We start from the raw sequence: 19,308 nt of genomic DNA, 5'->3' as shown, positions 1-19,308 counted from the left end.
ATATGCACAAAACTGAGGGTTTAATAACCCTTTAAGGAAAGAAAGCCTAAAATAAGAAAAATTATGAAGGCCTATATATAAGAACTGGTAAGCTACAAACCATTTCACATATGTTATTGGGTTTTGATACATCACAGAAACAAGACTCTTAGGGTTTAGGGTTTAAAAAAGCAGATGTGATCAAATGAGAAAATACGTAATTATGTTATTGAAGAACTTTAATGGAACCTGCCAATGCTGTGGTCAACTGGAAGAAGTGCGCAGGCACTCATTTTATGAAGTAGGCACATGACATAATGTGACTCGGGGAGGTCTAAAAGAAAAGCAGGATTTCTTCAAATAGTGTTATCAAATACCTGAGAGCCTTGATGTGCTAGAAACTTCATTGTGCTCCTAGAAGCAGCATGACAGTGACACAACATTAATGCCAGTTAAAAGGTTCATGACCCAAATCTCATTAGATGCCTTACCTTATAGAACTTGCTGTTGAATCGGGGTCTCTCGCTGTCACCTGGCCAATGACACCATTTATGGCCGCGTTCTCGTGCACCTCCAGCAGATAACTAGGCGATGAAAAGACAGGGGGCTCATCGGAATCCTCCACCGTTACTTTAACCGTTGCGGTGTCTTTGAAGGGTACCGCGCTGATGAAAAGCGGATCAATATGAATATTGACTGCCTCTACCTTCAGTGTATAGGATTTTTTGCTCTCGAAGTCCAGAGGCTGTTAAGAATGACAAAGATAAATGCTTTTCACTAATGACCACAGAAGCAAGAACAAATGAATTTAATGCTGATGGATGAAAGTTATGTTCATTTAAGCACATTGACTGAGCTTTAATGCAACCACAGTGTAAGCCATCCACTCGCTCAGGCTGAGCCTGTAAATTGTGTGGGCATTTATTGATATCTGTTTATTATGTTACCTCAGTGAAGTCAATCTTTTTGTTCCCTGTCCTTTTTACCTTTCTCTTTTAATTCAAGAGTCACAAAATGTTCTTTTTCTGAGGCTTGATCACCAGGATTTCACATGAGATACATCATAAAACCTGCTCAGTGATTACAATACTGCAGCAAAGTCAAGCATTCCTTTCCTAAATGGAATCTGGAGTGTATTTTCAGTCAGCACACATTTTGAGATATTATTGTAAAGTTTTCCTGAAAGTAAGTTTTCATATGGCTCTCACATTTTACTCTCTTGCTGTACCATATTTCACGATGGCATTTCATATACTGTTTTTTAGAGTCTCTCTCTAGTGACCATCTATCAAATAGTGCAATCAGCATCCTTAAAGAATGACTTCTTAGATAAAACTGTCTGCAAGACAAGTCATCTAGAGATGGTTTTTATGGTCAATAAACCATTATGGGTCAATGCTGGCCCACAGACTTTCATGGAGACATGGAGCTGTAAAGAGCAGTAAAATGCAGTCACTGTACAACAATACTGAGGAGAAAGGAAATCATGTGTATTAGGAAAATGCAGCTAACTCATGTGCCTATATGCAATCTGCACATAAAAATATAGTTTTGTAATGGTAACTTCTAGAGATATATTAAACCAGTGGTTCTCAACCTGTATAACCTCAGGACCCACATTTGTCCTTGGTCATTAAGTCACACTGCAAACACACTCAGACATTCTCACACACACACACTCCAACAAACAAATTATATTCTTTTTCTATGTTTTAAGATTCACCCAGTCTCCCTAACTTACGATAACTGGAGTGGATCCTCAGCTTGGGGTCCAGGGTGGGCTGCTGTGCTGTGATGGAGCTCCATCCATATGTGCATTGTTTGTACATCTCCCTTGCACGTCCTGTAGAGGCGCCAGGAGCCAAATGTGATGTCAGTCCAGGCACTACTAGAGGGCATGTGAGGGAGCTGTAAACAATGCACATATGGAGGGAGCTCCCTCGTGGCCATATCACCTGCCCACCCAACCTCACCTCAAGCTGACACTCAGCACCAGGCAGCACATTTTGAGTGGCTGCTTGGCGTGAGAACTGATGGTGCTGTGCTAGGGGGAGGTTGAGGAGTGTGTCACCTAGGCATGTGGCGACCCGCTGAACATGGAGTCATGACCCACTTTTGGGTCATGTCCCACCAATTGAGAACCAATGAATTACACAATCACATGCATGTCATGTGGGCAGCTTGGAAACTACAACTCCCATTAGTAGTAAAAGTATGTACAGGGGGAGTTTTATACAAGGCTGTCCCCTCTGCTCCTCAACCTGACCATACAGGAGCTCTGGAATGATGTCTAACAGCAACAAGGCATAATATCATGCAATTTAGAGGAAGTGTTTTTTGGTGACACGTGTTATAATGGCACATATTTCAGCATTATAGCCACAAATTATAGACTCAATGGATACAACGTTGATCACTATTTAAATGCTGAAGTATCAATTTTGTCATGCCACAAGAGGGCGCTGCATACAAACTGAATTTCTGGCAGGATCACCAGGCATGTTGTAGGCATGTTCACCCAAGATTCACACATGTTTTTGATGGCATCTTATGTGAAACTATATGAATCTTGAGCAAAAGTTGTGGAAACATTGATAAATAGACCCCTTTAAAATGGTAGCTCCATTTTTTCATATAATAGGGGATTTCTAATACAGCCTTCAGGTACGATAAATAATTTAACATTTCTTCGACAATGCATAAAGTACAAGAGACTATGTGCTGTTAAGTTAGTATTATGCATTACAATAAACCTTTATTTATTAGCGCTTTACTATTTAATGGCATAGTGCTTTCTTTATTGAGGTTTTAAAACAAATTCTAATGACGACCTTTCTTAAGATTTCATTGTTTCTACAGTTTTACAGGACATTTTAGAAATCATTTTTGTTAGTATATTATAAGCAGATAATGTAATGTACTCCCACACAATTTACTTTTAGCACGCTTAGAATATTTGTATTTCTAATCTGTTTTTAGTTCCTTTTTCTGTGTTTTTTCTTTTTATGTTAATGTACTCCCACAGAATTTAATTTTCAGCATAACAAGAATTTCTCTTTTTTCTTTTACTTTGTTGTACTCATTTTATTTGCTCTTATTTTAATTACATTTTTTAAATGTAAGAATTTAATGTGGGTCTCTGGAGCCTGTGTAGCAGATCAAATTTACTCTAAGCTCTTAAAGACATTAAAGAACATTTTTTTTTTACATCTTTCAATGACTGCCAAGTAAGGTTTTTTAAACAAATTAGAGTTTACAATGCCAATGATAGATGGATATCGGTGATCAATTGTCCCAGTTTGATTTTTTTACACTTTCATCTTTGAGAGTATGTTCCTTTAAATTCCGGTTCATGGTCAGTTTTTTTGCCTCTGCATGATTTTTGGGGAGGTGAAAAAAATTGCATTTTTAAAATATGGATGTTGCAGTCTCAAACATTTATACAGACATCCATGACTGAACAATTGTGCAGTTTCCAATGGGTTTTTTTAGTAATATTATAATTACTCTACAAAAATTTAAACAAAACAAAAACAACATTTTACTCCTATGCTGACAATTGTTGATGTCAACTCAAGGCCAATCTTTTTCTAAGGCCTCATTCGCACAGCTAACTGTCAGCCCGTACAGACCCGTACGGTGTACATGGCCGAATCGTCCCTCTCACGGGAAGGACAGGTGCTGTGTGTGATTTGCACGCAGCAGCCTCTTCTTCTCTATTGGAGTATGCGGCCGTATGCTCACCTGAATTACACATGCGAATTACACAGACACCCGCACAGTGCTGATCAGGATAAATTAGAAGAAATTGCATTCTTGGGGGCCATAATGTGATATAAAACATGGCTGAAAGTGATGAAAATATTAACTGGGGTATCTATGCTCAAAATGATCTGTCTAAAGAAAAGAACAACTAGGTCTTAAAAGGTCACATAGAACTTAAAACCACAGGAGTTACAATACATATTAAAAATAGCTAGAAAATAATGCATATAAAAATGATATGTAAACTAATATACTGTATATATTAAATAATAAAAGATGACAGATAAATAAACAATAAATCAATATAAATAAATAAATCCCTCAGTGAGAGCATATAGAGCAGAGTTTCTCAACCTTCAGTTACAGAAACCTTTAAAGGAATACAAAATCTCAAGGTACCTCTGTCTAAAAGGAAAAACACAAAATATACATGACATGTGTTTTCCTTTTTTTTTTCATCACAGTGTGTGTGTGTCAACATGACAGAAGGTGGTAGGTGGAGCAGGTCTGGATGGAGCCAAAATTCTGTCCTCTACTGAATTCTGGAGCAAGTCCTGGATGCAGTCTGCAGTGAATTGCCATCATGCATTTCCACAGCGTCAGTGGCCAGGTTGCTGCACCATGGAATTGCAAGATACTGTGTGCAAATTTGGAGGCACCCCTGACAAAGCCAGGAGGCACCACAGGATGCCACAGCTCCCTAGTTGAGAAAGGCTGATTTAGAGCACTTCTCTAAATACTCTTCCGTAAGCCCCTCACACTATATAAAAGGTCAGCATCTGATCACAGCAGAATCATGTGTGCAGTATGGGGACTGCAAAAACCCAGCATATAATCCAGTCTTTTAACATACTTTAATTACTGTACATTTTTTCTGATCATTTTAGTAAATGCATCAGATCCATAATTTGTTAAGCTGTTTTATATGCATATTTTCATTCCCACAACAATTTGCTAATCTGTGAGGAACAGATGACACGAGAAACAAGGGGAATTAAAGGGAAGTTAATAGCATGTGCATATTTTAATGAGAAATGTCAATCTCCCATCACCTGTCAAACAGCTTCTCAAATTGTCTAATATAGGAGGATGTTTCAGGCTGTCAAGAAACTTTATTTCATATATTGAAACATAGTTGTTATATTTGACAAAGACATAGAGGACATCTTATCAATCACCACTTCCTGCAATGTGGTGCCACTGTTATTGCTTCTGAATGGCTTGTAAAATATGACATCAAACATTCAGTAGCTGAGGTTAAATGTAGACTGGAAGAATATTTCATGGTGATGAAAGTGGGTCACTTTAAGTGATTAAAGAACACCCAGAGTTTAGTATTCTTTAGCTGTATGCAACAACATTCATAATGTAAAAGATGATGTTAGAAAAGTACTTCCAATTATGAACTTTAAAGGGCCCATTTATAACTATGCAGTGCAGAATGCAGCTTACCACAAAATGTGGTGATGTCTGTACTGTGATGTGGTACTTTTTATAGGGCACCCCAACACATTAACCAATGCACCTACGATGTAACCACATTGCAGCGCAGCACATTACAAGTAATACACACACCATGTGATGTGGTGGGCTGTGTTGTAAAAAATGGTGCTGATCTATTTTGGACTGTGCCCTGATGCCTTGGCAGTTCATTACAATTAATCGTCTGCCTTAAAGCGACCAAAAGTCAAGGTATGCTTATTAAATATGACCCCCTCACACTTCCTGAATATATAAATGCAATTTCAAAACACAACTGTAGGGAATAAAAGTTAGATAGTATGCTTAGCTTTCTTTCAGCTTCCATCTTCAGATCCTGGGTGAGAGTGATGTCATCTTATGCTCAGCAAGATCCATGGGAATGTAGAGAAGTCCAAATCTTGCTGTGAAGATGTTCCCAGCAATGGGCTACAAAATCTTCTTGCAAGATTTGGATTACTCACCATATCCCCACGATCTTGTTACCACCCTGCACTAGAGAAGTGGGGGGAAAGGTGAGCATAGTATCTAACTTTTTCCCTACAGGTAGTTTTTTCTATATTTCATTTAGGCTGATTTCACACCACTTGCTTTGTGTTTAGCACATGATGACAAGTACTAAACAGACTTGAGTTGATGTGCAATTTATCACAATCAGAACTTACAAAATCTGAAGCAGCTGTGCATGGCAGCCAACCAGCGTATCTCTATAATTTTCAAATCCTAACTGAAAAAACTGAAGAGAGACGCTAGTTGTTTGCCATGGGCATCTGCTCTAGATTCTGTATGTTCCAGTTTTGATAAATTCCCCCTACTGTCTTGTATTCATGTGTATTTTTTATCCACCAAAATGAGCCAAAAAGCATATTTTTTTTTAAATTAACAGTGTACTGTGAAACACTATGATGCATTGTAATGTGTTGCAGTGTGTTGGGCTGGGTTTCAGTGCAGCATGTTCTATTCTCACCCCATGCTCACCAATGCAGTTCAAAAAATGTATTTAAGCTTGTCAAAGCATTGGGCCTGCACTGAGAAATGCAGCCAAATGCATGTGGTATCAATGGACTCTTGGCATTTCAGCAAGAGGGAGGGGGACCACATTTAAAAGCAAACCTTGTATGGAGGGGTAAAAGGTAAACTATAAGTCACTAGGAGTTAATGCAGGTTTGTTAATGCAACACAATGCAGCAGCAAGATTTGAGTAGGCTCTTAATGCTTTATGGAAATTTCATGTTTATTGTAGTCCTGTCTCAGGACTACAATAAACATGACATTTCCATAAAGCATTAATGGCCTACTCAAATCTTTCTGCCTAACCCCTTTTAGAGAAAGGGGTTAAGGTCCACTTTAAGCACAAATATATCCCAAAAAGTCTTCTCCACTTCTCCTTATATTAATCTCTAGCAACTCACAACTTCCTCCTGTGCACAGCTCCAAGAATTTTCTCAGGCATCAATCATTCCTTTGGAATTCTCTTCATGATTCCACTATTACCATACTGTATATAAAGAGTCCCTTATTAACTATATCTTTAAAATAGCCTATTCTTTTTCCTTTCTTTTTCCATTACCAAGTAACCTACACCGATCACATCCAGATACTGCTGTCTCCCTGATCCTTTTGCATCTAGTATTCCATTTCCACTAAATTTATTAAGAATAGAGCCTGTATAACTCTGACATCTCAGTAATTAACAGGTTGAGGCGGCAACCATGCTGTGCCGGAAAGTGCTGTTATCCAAGCGCTTCAAAGAATCTTGTTATTTAAAGTGAACCTGCGGGTAAAATAACATTAGAAAACAACAACAGCATCAGTTATCTGACAGCATAAGCTGTCATCTCATACCACAACCAGAAAACAAATCTCACACTCCAGGACTGCGGCAAAATAGCTGTACAAACAGGTAGACCATCCTCATCCTTAAAATATTGTCTGGGACTGCTACAAAGTCACAGCACTGTCGTATAGGGGTGGAGGACATGCCTGATCTCTATTATGCAGAAGTGGAGAATCTGATGGGAGCTCTGGGTGGTGCTAGACTGAGATATAACACAGAAAAAAAAGCACATGCTGATATCTCATGCTGTCAGCTACCAGCTGTTGTTATAAAATGAGATATTTTACTTTACTTTTAGGCTGCTATCTCAAAAGTGCTATTTCAGGCTTTGGTGGAAGATGATGATGAAGACTATTGTTGTGTAAGATCTTACAAAACATCGGTGGCAACATTTCCTTGCCTGTAGTCAGCCAATAAAAGAGAGTGTTTCATTTTTGTCTGAGTGTGTTTAACATTGTGAATATACAAATAAATTGAACATTCAGCAGCAATAGTAAGGTTACATTATAAGTTATGGATGGTGAGAATGGTAGGGGATCCAGATGTATGGAACTCTATGTTGCAGTCTTAAATATGTGTTATTTTGACCTAGAGTACAATTAAAGCAATTTTTTATTTCTAAAATAGTAGGAACAGGTTAACAACCCTGTCATTTTTTGTCATCTGTGTTCCATTGTTGAGATTTCAAATCCTGTTCTGTAGACACAAATCAAGTAGGAGAAAATCTCTCCAAAGTGAAATAAATGTCCATTTAGACAGTAGTCACTGGAACAATTTCCCCTCATTTCTGTTCTGGTGCAACTCAAAATGTTGGATTTCCTTCAATTTCAGTCACAGTGACAATGGTCTTTACAGCTGGGACACAGACAACAATAAAGTGAATGTTACCCCAAAAATGTAATAATATATATAGATATATAGATATATATATATCTATATATCTATATATATATATGTGTGTGTCTGTGTTTTCATATAGTTTTTAAATTAAGCCTGTTCTTTTTCCTTATCTGCTTTGAAACCCTGGTGATCCTGCCAGTCCCCCTTGCTTCTCTCTTCAATCTGATCACGCCAAGCACAGAAGCAGACTGGTGCTAGTGTGGTCATTTTTCATATCTTTGCTTCCTGGTTAGAATTATAGGATATCATGCTGGCATGCCTGTGTCTTCTGTAATCAGGTTAGCCACCCACCCAGCTCTGCTGTGCTAATTCACAGTTGCTCCCAGATAGGGTCTCACTGTAAACACACTGCAGTGGAGACATTTTCTACTAGAATTGTCACTATCAACCAATTTGCAAGGCTATAGCAAAAACAAAGGTTGGAGTCATATTCCTCGATGTAAAATCAAAAATAAACAGGAAATCAGGCTACAATAGAGTAACTTCCTAGTTAAAGCCTTTTAGGAAAGAGACACAAACTGCTGCCAGTTGGTAAATTGGGTAAACTGAGTAAAGAAAAAAAGTTGGGTGATTCAATTTTGGCTGGTTTTGGTATGACTTCTTACCTCTACCTGGCAAATATTATTCCATACAGTAAGTTAGGAAATAGTCTTTTTTTTTTTTTTTAAAGTATGCATTATAGAAAAAGATGCATTACAGTCCAATGAAAGCTCCTTTTCATTGTGGGCAGAGTAGGGAAAGATTACAATGCCTGGGTGTCAGAGTGTTTTTAGGATAGCAATGGAAGGACAATGCATCTAAGTTCTGCAAGAGCTTTGCCCTGTGATTGGCTTACAGTTTAGTGGTAGGATTAGGGTTTAGAAGTTAAGTAATAGTTTATGTGTTAGGTTGAGTTAAGAGTTAAAAGAGAACTAAAGTCTTTTTTGGGTCAAAGGAGTACATATGTACTGCTGTGACCCAAAGCCAGCATCTAGCAGGCTACTGCCCCTCTATTTGGTGATAGCACAGAGCTGCATTTCAGCCAGGAAAGATCCTGACAATATTGTCAGGATCCACTCCACTGCCTGATTGACAGCTGGCTTTGCCTCTCTTGAGCCAGCTGTCCCTACCTCCTCCCCAGTATGTCCCCCCAATTAGCACTGGAGGAACAGAAAGGGGAATCCCTGCAGATAGTGGTGACTGACAGTTACAACTCTCCGAAGGAAGATGACCGTGAACTGAGGGATCAGCAGTTCGTGATCACTTAGCTCTCGATCTATAGAGCTGGCAGGTGACACCTGCGGGGTCATACGCCGGCTCTAAATATTGGGAAAAGTACATTTTACTCTCCAAATAGTTCTCCTTTAAGTAATTGTTTATGTGCCAGGGTGAGGATTAAGAGTTAGGAATTATGTTTAGAGGGCAGTGCTATGGGAGTATTAAATGGTGCAACATCCCCCGCATCAAAAGTGATTTGATAAACATGAAGTCTAAACAAACAGCTAAGCACGCATATGAAATACATACAACCTATGTACCCTTATATCCACTTCTTTTATCTGCCATATTACCCACACCTAGAACTACCATACAATAAATCAGTTCTCCCATGATTCAAAGTTGCACTACGATAACATATCACATGTAATGTGCATAACTCCACCCATATTTCAAAAAAAAATTAAAGGATAACCTTTTCTAATAGGATATGTCAATACAGTACACTCTGATTGGAAAGGCTATTTCTCAGACTGAAAAGGGCATTCTATACTGCTGAACAGAGATGAGTAGTGTATGCCCGAGGCCATACAAGGAAGCCAGGAAGGCACTGACTCTTGACATTTTTAATCAATTGTAATGGTAAATAGGAAATAATACTCTTTATAGAGACGTGGGAACTCCTGCCAGTTTTTTCTCTCATTTAATTTGTCAGTCGCTGGCACGGAATGGAATGTGTTTAGTGAAACACAAAAGTGCTTTGAATCATCCAGGCAGCTCTTAAAGACAACAAAATTATAACAAAATATTAGCAAAATAATGGCTTTGGCACACTTGCCTCCTGTGAGAGAATAAGTGTCCCTGGGAGTAGTGAGATTTTAATGACTTGACACTACTCTAGGTCATCATTAGCACCAAGAGGCTGGAGATAAAAAATAAGCAACCGCTGCACCATCTCTAGGAAATAAAACTGTTGTTGTTTTCAAAATGTAATGGCACGACCGGTGACTCTAAACTTGAAAGAATAATAAAACACAAAAGACTATTTGAGAAATTATTTAAAAGAACTTAGTTCTCCTAAGGGATGTCCATCAAGCTGCAGCTTTCTCCACTTTTAAGCTCTGATGCTAATTGATCTATTAATTTCTCTAACACAGCTGTCACATGAATGCCCAGTCAGTCAGTTATAATAAGAATAAGATTTAGCTTCTTGTACCCTTTAGGTGGCGGTTTTGTACACCAGCGCCCACCCAGTCCCATACTTGATGCTGCTATCAAAATGTGCTTCTATGCATGGGCTTGTCCCCTTAAAGTGAACTTGTGCCCATAATATGGAATTTACATATTCTTAAACTATAATATAGCTTTAAAGCAAGCCATCCCTGACTTCTCTAGTTGCGTTTAATAACAAGTGATTCAATCACAAAGATCACAACAAAAACTCGCATGTTGGGTTTCAGTTGATTGTTAACAGTTTAGGAACAACTTCTGGTTGTTTATATCAGAGGGCTGGCAGCCTACCACGATCTGCTCTCATTTAACAAAAAAGCTGAGATTTCATTGCCTGTTTTGTGAACTTTGAAAATGTTAAAGTGGCACTATGGGCAAAATCAAAAATGGCATATGATACAGTTTGCCACTAGCATTAACATTGGCAGGTTTTGTTTTTCACACTGTAACCCAGTCTTATTACTAAGGAAACACGGATCAAATATCGGTACTCGCACTTGATGCCGAAAAAAGTTTATTGGTGCATCCCTACTTATTACCCATTGATCCAGCTAGTAAGTCTGTGATTTTTCATGCTCTTTAATCAAGCCAAGCATTCCAGCATAATGGTAGTTAGAGGGAGTTATACAGTTAGGACCTTTACCCTAAAAGCAATAAAAAAAACTGTTGCTGTAAATGGTTAAAAAAGTGTTAGTTGATTTTAATTTGTTAGTTACATAAGTCAATTTACATCTACTAATCAGTCTAGCACTATCCTGTCCACAGGATGACAATGCTGCTGTTCAAGGGTGGCTATGCTGCTCCTCCATAGAAACAGTGTTGGTGTGAGCATAGCCACCCTAAGACCCCGTTCACATATAGCGACATACCTTTGGGAGTCCGGGATTGCGCGACTTTCGGGGCGACGTTCCAGCGACGATCCAGCGACGGTAGCGCGACCTTCTCCGTCGGGCTCCATAGAAAAAAGCAAAATCCGCCGAAAAAAGGGTCCAGTAGAAGCGACTTGCGACCGCGACGAGCGACGCACGGCATGGAGTTAAGACAGCTCCATTGAATAGCATTGGCCGGCGACTTCTCGCGATATCGCGTGGCAAAAATGCGCGATATCGCGGCGGAAATCGCGCGACAATTCGCTATATGTGAACGGGGCCTAAGACAGGTGTGTTTTTTGCCAGATCGCCAGGTACACATACTGTAAAGGGAAACAAATATAAAAATAAAAACTACTGCAGTCACTACATATAAGAACTAGTATGCTGCAAGTGATTAAATATTGGACTGGGTTTAGATACATTGTAATTGCTTCATAACACCTGTAGATACAGAGTTGAATGAGGGTTTGTTTTAAAGGGCTTATACAGCTTCTTCAGAATACTGTATGTTCATATGTTAGTGTGCATGACCTTGGCATAAATTTACTTTAGGCCAGACTAGAAGTCTCAGTGATTTGAGATGTTGACAGTGAGGAAGTCTGTGTTGTCATATGGTATGGCATCGTAAATGCATTGTGTATATTTCTTAATCCCTACTTTGACAACATTCTTGGCAACTAGATTCCAAATGCAAATTTGGATGGAAATTCATAGTTGCATCCAAATTCCAATGAGACCAAATAAAAACAAATCAAAATATTTGTTTTCTGAAATTTTCAATCATCCGATTTCTATTTAAAATGAAACTATATTGAAAACTAAAATGAAATTCCATTTATAGGGTCTATTCTCGAAGCAGCCGAAGGATTGCTGAGCATGTTCGGCTGACCCGAAGCCACGTGAAGCCACCCGATGTATGGCTGATTTCAGCCGATATACTGCTGAAATCAGCCGTACCAGCCTGAAGTGAATAGCCGAACAGCTTCAGGTCGGTCTTTCACTCGGAATAGACCCCTATATATAGATATAGATCAATATCTATATATAGATATATATAGATATCGATCTATATCTATGTCTATATCTATATATCTATAGATATATAGATATAGATTGATATCTATATATTTATATAATATTAGTGTGTTAAAAGTTGGCAAATAATTAGAAGACACAGAACACCTGAAGCCGTATGAATATCATGTATTTGTGGAGTTACCTTGTAGTATAAACAGGGTGCTTGATCATGCAGGAAAAAATACTGTTAATTATATATGCCTAATTTCCAGCTCTGCTGACTCTTCATATTGCTGGGATAATTACATAAATAATAACAACACACATACCATGTACCAGTGTTTAAAGCTTAACTCAGAGAAAATGGCTAAATACACATATAGGGGAGCTGTTTTGCCTGCCAAAGGATTTCTCTTTCTATTCATCCTGTCCTTATATTTACACAGCCCTAAAACATTGCCAGCCTGGTGGCCTTATTTTTCTCTACTGTGGATAAGCAATACAGCATGTCACCTCTGTGCCCCTTTCTGCGATTGGGCAAAAAAGGAGGCCCCAATGTGCACGTCTCTCTGCTCACTCTGCTCTGTCTACCTGTCAACATGTTCTTTGTCAGCACAAATGCACTGCAGCTCACCGGATTGCCCCTACCCCTACTGGTGATATATAGAAGGATTTTATATCAACAAATTTAGGGACTTACACTAGTTCCTTTAAAAATGTATTCTTTATGAATGCATAACGTAATCATTTGATGTTTTTATATCGCCCTTGGGATTACCTTTAAAATATTTTAAATACTCTAACATATTGTAGGACACCTTTGATCATTCCGAAAAACATGGAACAAGGTTCTTCCTGCATGCAGGAGCCCTGATGATGCGCATCAAGGTTCTGAGGACACGGGAAGAGAAAAAAAACAACCATATAAATCCCTGTTGGGACTCACATAAGAGAGTAAGTTAATGTGCTTTAATCCACCAAATTTTCGGGATATTGCAGACTAGAGACAATGAGCTGTAAAAATGCCTGAACTAATGAATATGCAAATATCAGGCTTACATGGAACATATTGCAGAATAAAGATATTAACTGTCTTGCATGCCTGTTTACTGGAAACGTCTACACCTGTTATATAATAAGGACATTTTATTCAGATTTCTTTTCCTTTTTTTCCCCTTAGCTGCTAGCACTTTCCCAGTCAGTTAAAGCTCCACGTTCCTTTTTTAACCACTTCAAGACCAGGTGTTTAGACCCCCTTCCTGGCCAGGCCATTTTTCAGTATTCAGCGCTGCGGTACTTTGACTGACGTTTATTCCGTCATGCAGCGCTGTACTGAAATTCATTTTATACCATTTTTTGGGGACAGATAGAGCTTTATTTCGGTGGTATTTAATCACCACTGGGGTTTTTATTTTTTACTATAATTAGGAAAAATTACAGAAAATTTGGGGGAAAAAAAGTTTTTTTTAACATTATGTTAGGAAACATTTATTATTACCCAGTTTTTTTGTAAAATATAAAAGATCGGGTCACGTCGGGTAAATAGACACCAAACATGTCAAGATTTAAAATTGCGCGCACCCGCGAAATCGCAGAAAACTACCGTACCCAAAATTGGCCATGGACGACGCTTTAAAAGCTTTTACCGCTCATCAGTTTAGTATTATCAGTGATTGATGGCCCTACAATTATTGCTCTCACTCCGACGTTCGCGGCGATATGTAACATGTGCGGCGTAATGGGCGCAATCGTCTTTTTTGCACGTATGCGCCCCCGACGCATGTTTGCATGCGTGTATGTATGGGTGGGGACTTAAACATTTTTTTTTGTTTTCTTATTCTTTTTTATGGTATATCTTTAAATCTGGGGGAGGGGGGACTTAATTTTTTTTCACTTTTTTTTTTCCACTAAACTTTATTGCTATCACATACGGGGGCTAATAAAAACCCCTCTATGTGATAGCAAAATATGTGACAGGTCCTCTTTATGGAGACATCAGGGGTCTCCAAGACCCCTAATGTCACCTAGGACCCCCCAAAAGAAGCTGATGAAGCAGAGATCTGCTCCATCAGCTTCTTTCCAGCTTCTGAAGCTGGAGAGTGACACAAGAATGCGGAAGTGATGTATTATACAACACTTCCGCATTCTTGCAGAGGAGAGGGGACCGGAGGGAGCTCGTGTACCGAGCTCTCTCTGATCCCCTGTGACACAGGCGACATGCTGATCCCGGGCTCGCACCGGGGCACAGCGGAGCCCGGGATCAGCGGGACAACGGCAGGGGGGGGCGCGGAGGGGGGGGGGCACACACACCGATCGGCACCCCATACACGCGATCCGCCGGCTCTACAGCCGGCGGATCGCTTGTATGGTGACAGGCATCGCTGCCTGTTTTTCAATTTCGGCCATTTCCCGATCGCGCGCGCAAGGGGGGCGTGTCTGAGCGGACGTCTAAAGACGCCCGCTCAGATCTAGAGAGCTCGGGCCGGCCGTTTTTTTACTACGGCCGGCACGGAGGTGGTTAAAAAAACTAACACAATGTATATAACTCCTGCAGAATCCATTTGTAATGTAATAATATTAAAATTAGCTTTCCATTTCAATCTGCAGTCAGGTAACATTTTGTAAAACTGCCAAAAATTAGAAACTTTGCATCCTGGTAACCATGGCAACTGATTACAATTTGTATACAGCATGCCCCGAGAAATGTAATTTTCTGCTTGTAAAACTGGATCACTCTTTCTAAGTCTGTACAAATCTGATAAAATCTCAGGCATTCCCAAGTGCTGTAAAGCAACCAAAAAAACCTTTAATCTTTGGTCATATCCATACATTTCAAGGGATGCTGGAATTACACGCACACACGCGCGGAAATTTAAGAAAGTTGCTGAAATTATGTGTTTCAATATCTTCAGAAAGAGAAATGTATAAAAACTGTTAATCAAGTTTGTTAAAATTCTTGCAATGGAAATATCTTTAAAAAAAAAAGAGAAATCTAATTGTACACTAGTATATTACAAAAAATCAAATCACAAATATGTAAATATAACAAATGTTTTGCCTGCAAAAAGATTTGTAAAATCATAAGTTTGTCCTTATGATCAGCCCTCTCTGTGCTACATGATGCACGATATTAAAGCAGACCTCTTAGCAATTTTACAAGTCTGCATTAATAACTAGCTGACGTGTCACAATATACAGGAACATAATTATTTTTCAGCAAAGATCTACCTTTTATTATTAAAAAGTCAATCCTTAAGGTGACATTAAAGTCAAAAATATGTTTCCTTCCCCCCAATGTTAATGAAAACACTTACCTTAAATAATGTTTCTTAATCCAATCTTCTTCTTTCCTTTCATTTTCATCTGTCCCTCCAGGGCTGCTGCAGGTCTCAGATCCAGCGCTGACTCCTCTGTCCTTTCTGGCACTTCCTGTCCCACGGTGTCTGCATGCGGGTGCATATACTTACCTTGTGTCTCTCCTCATCTCCCGACCAAAAATCTGAACTGTGCATGCGCCTGGCCAAAGATGCTTTGTGGCCGCCCAAGAATTTTCAGATGTTCGGAATGGGAGCGCTAGGCGAAGACAGGGGTAAGTTTAAACCGGTTTTAAAGCGGGTTTTTTTACACTTTTTGTATATATCTACTGCTTGCTAGCAGTAGATATATGCAAAAACACCAGAGGGTTTAATAACCCTTTAATTACATCACATGCTCTTCACTGCCAGGAGTGGCTGCTGGCAAAGAGAGGAGGGGACGTTCATCCGGTGGGTATGCCACTGGGTCCCCTCCTCTCTCTTGCAGCTGTCGGTGTGTCCATGACCAAGTGCTAGACTTTTCAGAGGGGGTGACACCAAAATGACTATCAGTCACCCCCTCTGATGGTGTCACCCGGTGCAGGCAGCATCTTGCTTTTAAAGCGTTTTTTTAAAAAATGTTTTTGCCTATATCTACTGCTTACTAGCAGTAGATATAGGCAAAACAACAGAGGGTTTAATAACCCTTTAAGCTCTAGTGAAGAGACATTGCCAAAGCTGTGATGAAGCCATCAGTCTGCTGCAGGTAGCATTTCCTCAGTCTCCTCACCCACATTGATCAGACTACAACAACTTTGTAGCAAATTGCAAGCTAAGAGGTTGCAGCAAGGAGCTGATGTGTGTTAGACTTTTGTAAACACAGTTCAGAAATGGAGAGGAACTAGGTTTTACATGATTGTGCCATTTTTGCGCAAGCATTTCACAAAATAGATGCTGACCCTGAATGGTACCCTTGGCCATCTTAAATATTGAATGGACCCTGTACAAACATTTTATTGGGCCCCCTGCCACTATCCACCACGCTCTACCCCCTACCCACCCCACCACTACCTGCCCTGCCTGCGCTTTGCAATTTTCGCTCTTCACCAGAAAGATAGATATCTGCAGAGCAGATAGGATGAGACGTCAGAGGGAAACTTTACCCATTGTGAGACGTGACCCCACGTGAGATGTCACATGGTTATGCTTTGCAGCCTGCTGCAGAAGCAACACTATCTGATGCCGATTGCATAGTAAACAGAACTCTGCCACGTGTGTATCTTTTGTGGGCATCAAGGTGCAGCTGCTTTGGGCCCCACAACAATGACTTGGCCTGGGCATCTGACCCTTTTGCCCCACAATAAAGATGGCCTTGATGATGCCAAAAACAAAGATAGCACCATGGTTCTGGAGAAGAATGTAGGTGAAGGCATTGTCAGAGGGAGTACTGTGACCTCTTTGAGAGGTAATAGATACATGTAAGTGTTATTACTTAGCATGTATGTACTTAACATGAAAAATTACTGTACATCTAATGCTAGGCTCTCTTCAAGAAGGCCATAGCCTTATGATGATGTTTGTTCAAGGAAGACAATTTAAGCATCAAGTAAGGTCATTTTAATTAAAAGCAGGTAACAAACATTGACACTCAATGAACCAAGGCATTCATATCTCTGCCTATGGAGGAGGGAGGTTGTTGAAGCAGTAGAGATAGACCACTGGCACCATCTTACCTCCAGGTTTAACAAGAATAGGACATGACCTTCATTCATTTCTGAATATTTATTTCCCTAGAAGAATAGGCAACTGACATTGTTTGCTTGTGCCATAGATGTGAGACTGTCATCTTCTCCAGCAGAAAATGGCTGGATTGGTTGACACTTATCTTTTATCTATGATAAAAAGAAGAGCAAAACTGATGGAACCTGCGGTTACGCAATCTGCAATGCTTCTGCCCCACCTACTCCCTGCCCTTTGGACTACTATGGAACATTTACACCCTGATGATGACATTGTTGATCTCTTTCCCTCCCGTAAATCTGCCTAGTGATCTCCTCTCTATCCTATCAGTTTACATAGCAGCCCCTGTCTCGGTTGTTATTGAACTACAAACAATGTTAATCACTTCTTCATGAAGCCAATTTGTGTTTCAGGTTCATCAGTTTTCAAGAGATAATAATTGGTTTAGAGTAGTCCTAGATGATGTAAACACTGCTCAGTAGTCTGCCACCGTGACACCTGTCATGTTGCTCTGTGGATCGATCACTTGCTTAGATTTCTTTTAGCAAACAAACAGTGTATGAAGTGAGTAAGCCAAATCTAAAAATTGCATCTGTGTTTATCCTTGGTGAGTTTTCACTTCTCAATTCCAAAAAAACCTGTCAAAATCCCAAAATAAACCCGACAACACAGATAACACATCATAAGAGACATAAAAGTTGTTAGTTACTGTATCAGTCATTATAAAAAATATTTCTGCATGGAAAACTTTAAATATGTGTTGAATTTATTACTTTAAAAAATGGGAAAGCAAAAAATTGAAGACATGGGAATGTTGGATGTGGGTGATGTGTGGGATCTCACAATTGTTGGGTTGTTGCCAAAGGGGGGTGATGAAAAGGACAATGACCCTGACTCATTTTTGTACCAGGATCCTGAAACTTTAGAATACCCATATCCTTGATCTCACTGTGTAAACTGCTATTAGTTGGATTTTTGTAGGTGAGAGAAGTATAAACCAGAGAAGATTAATTCCAGATTGATTACATAAAGCTCCAGATTTCAATAATACTGTATTCTGTATTCTAACAGCCTGAAAATAAAATGAACTGGAGAAGGTCATTGTTAATGAGGTTCATTTCATTATACATCTCATGTCAAGATGCATAAATTAATGGTGCTTTCTCCTTTATTGGTCTCTATTTCTCAGCAACACTGCAAAGTCACAATATCAGGAAAATATCTGTTTCTTGGTTAAACATTTATGGATACATCTTGCATTACAACAGTTTGGTGAAAACAATGACTGGTAGATATTCTAAAGATTCTAATAATTTGTTATCATGATATGTACAGTAAAATCTTGTTGGCAACTGTTTCTTTTGCATGACTGTTGAGTAGCGTAGGCAGAACCCCTTTGTCTAATCCACTACAAGAAAACACCTTCCCTGGTTTACACCCAACAAATGACACTAAAGGGGCTGATTTGTAACGGAGAGCAAATATAGCTATTTGCTTTCCCTTAAATTCTCAATACTGCAACCTGTATTTTACAGGGTTATTCACTAAAGGGTGAAGAGTTTGGAGAAGGCAGGAGAAGTGAACTATCTAGGCCAAAATACCTGATCTGGAAAAAAAATTCAATTCCGCACACTTTACAGTTCAGCTATGTTCTCCTAGATTGTTCACTTCTCCTGCCTTCTCCACACTCTTCACCCTTTAGTGAATAACCCTTAAAAGTTCTTACAATTCAGGCTGCATTATTGAGTCTGCAGTTTTTCATGAAGTTATCTGCTTAATGCAGTAAAGGGAAGTCCCCAATTGGAGATGAGTCAGTCATGTAATGTGGACAGGTCACATGATCTGGCTCTCCCCTTAGCTTTTTTTAAGACTTCCACTCATTTTTATTATTCTCCAAAGGCTTCAGACTCCCATAGCCAGAGAAGCAATAGGGCTGCACTACAGCCATATTACTGCTTTTTAAATGTACCTCTGTTCTCATTTGGGCGGGGGGAGGTTG

The 19,308-nt window shown here is 39.4% G+C and overlaps 1 protein-coding gene across 1 annotated transcript in view; it reads right to left on the bottom strand.

Annotated features, from left to right (window-relative positions):
• Window positions 1-19,308, bottom strand: part of CDH8 (cadherin 8) — a 360,027-nt gene that overhangs the window by 84,387 nt on the left and 256,332 nt on the right. Inside the window, exon 7 of the mRNA XM_018562829.1 lies at window positions 471-724. Coding sequence (XP_018418331.1) covers window positions 471-724 — 254 coding nt within the window. The remainder of the gene's footprint in view (window positions 1-470; window positions 725-19,308) is intronic.

The sequence above is a fragment of the Nanorana parkeri genome, unplaced genomic scaffold, assembly GCF_000935625.1.
Source record: "Nanorana parkeri isolate BGI_ZX_2015 unplaced genomic scaffold, ASM93562v1 scaffold604, whole genome shotgun sequence".
NCBI lineage: Eukaryota > Metazoa > Chordata > Amphibia > Anura > Dicroglossidae > Nanorana > Nanorana parkeri.
Note: the sequence above shows the minus strand (reverse complement) of the source record. Positions and strands in the feature narration are given on the sequence as shown.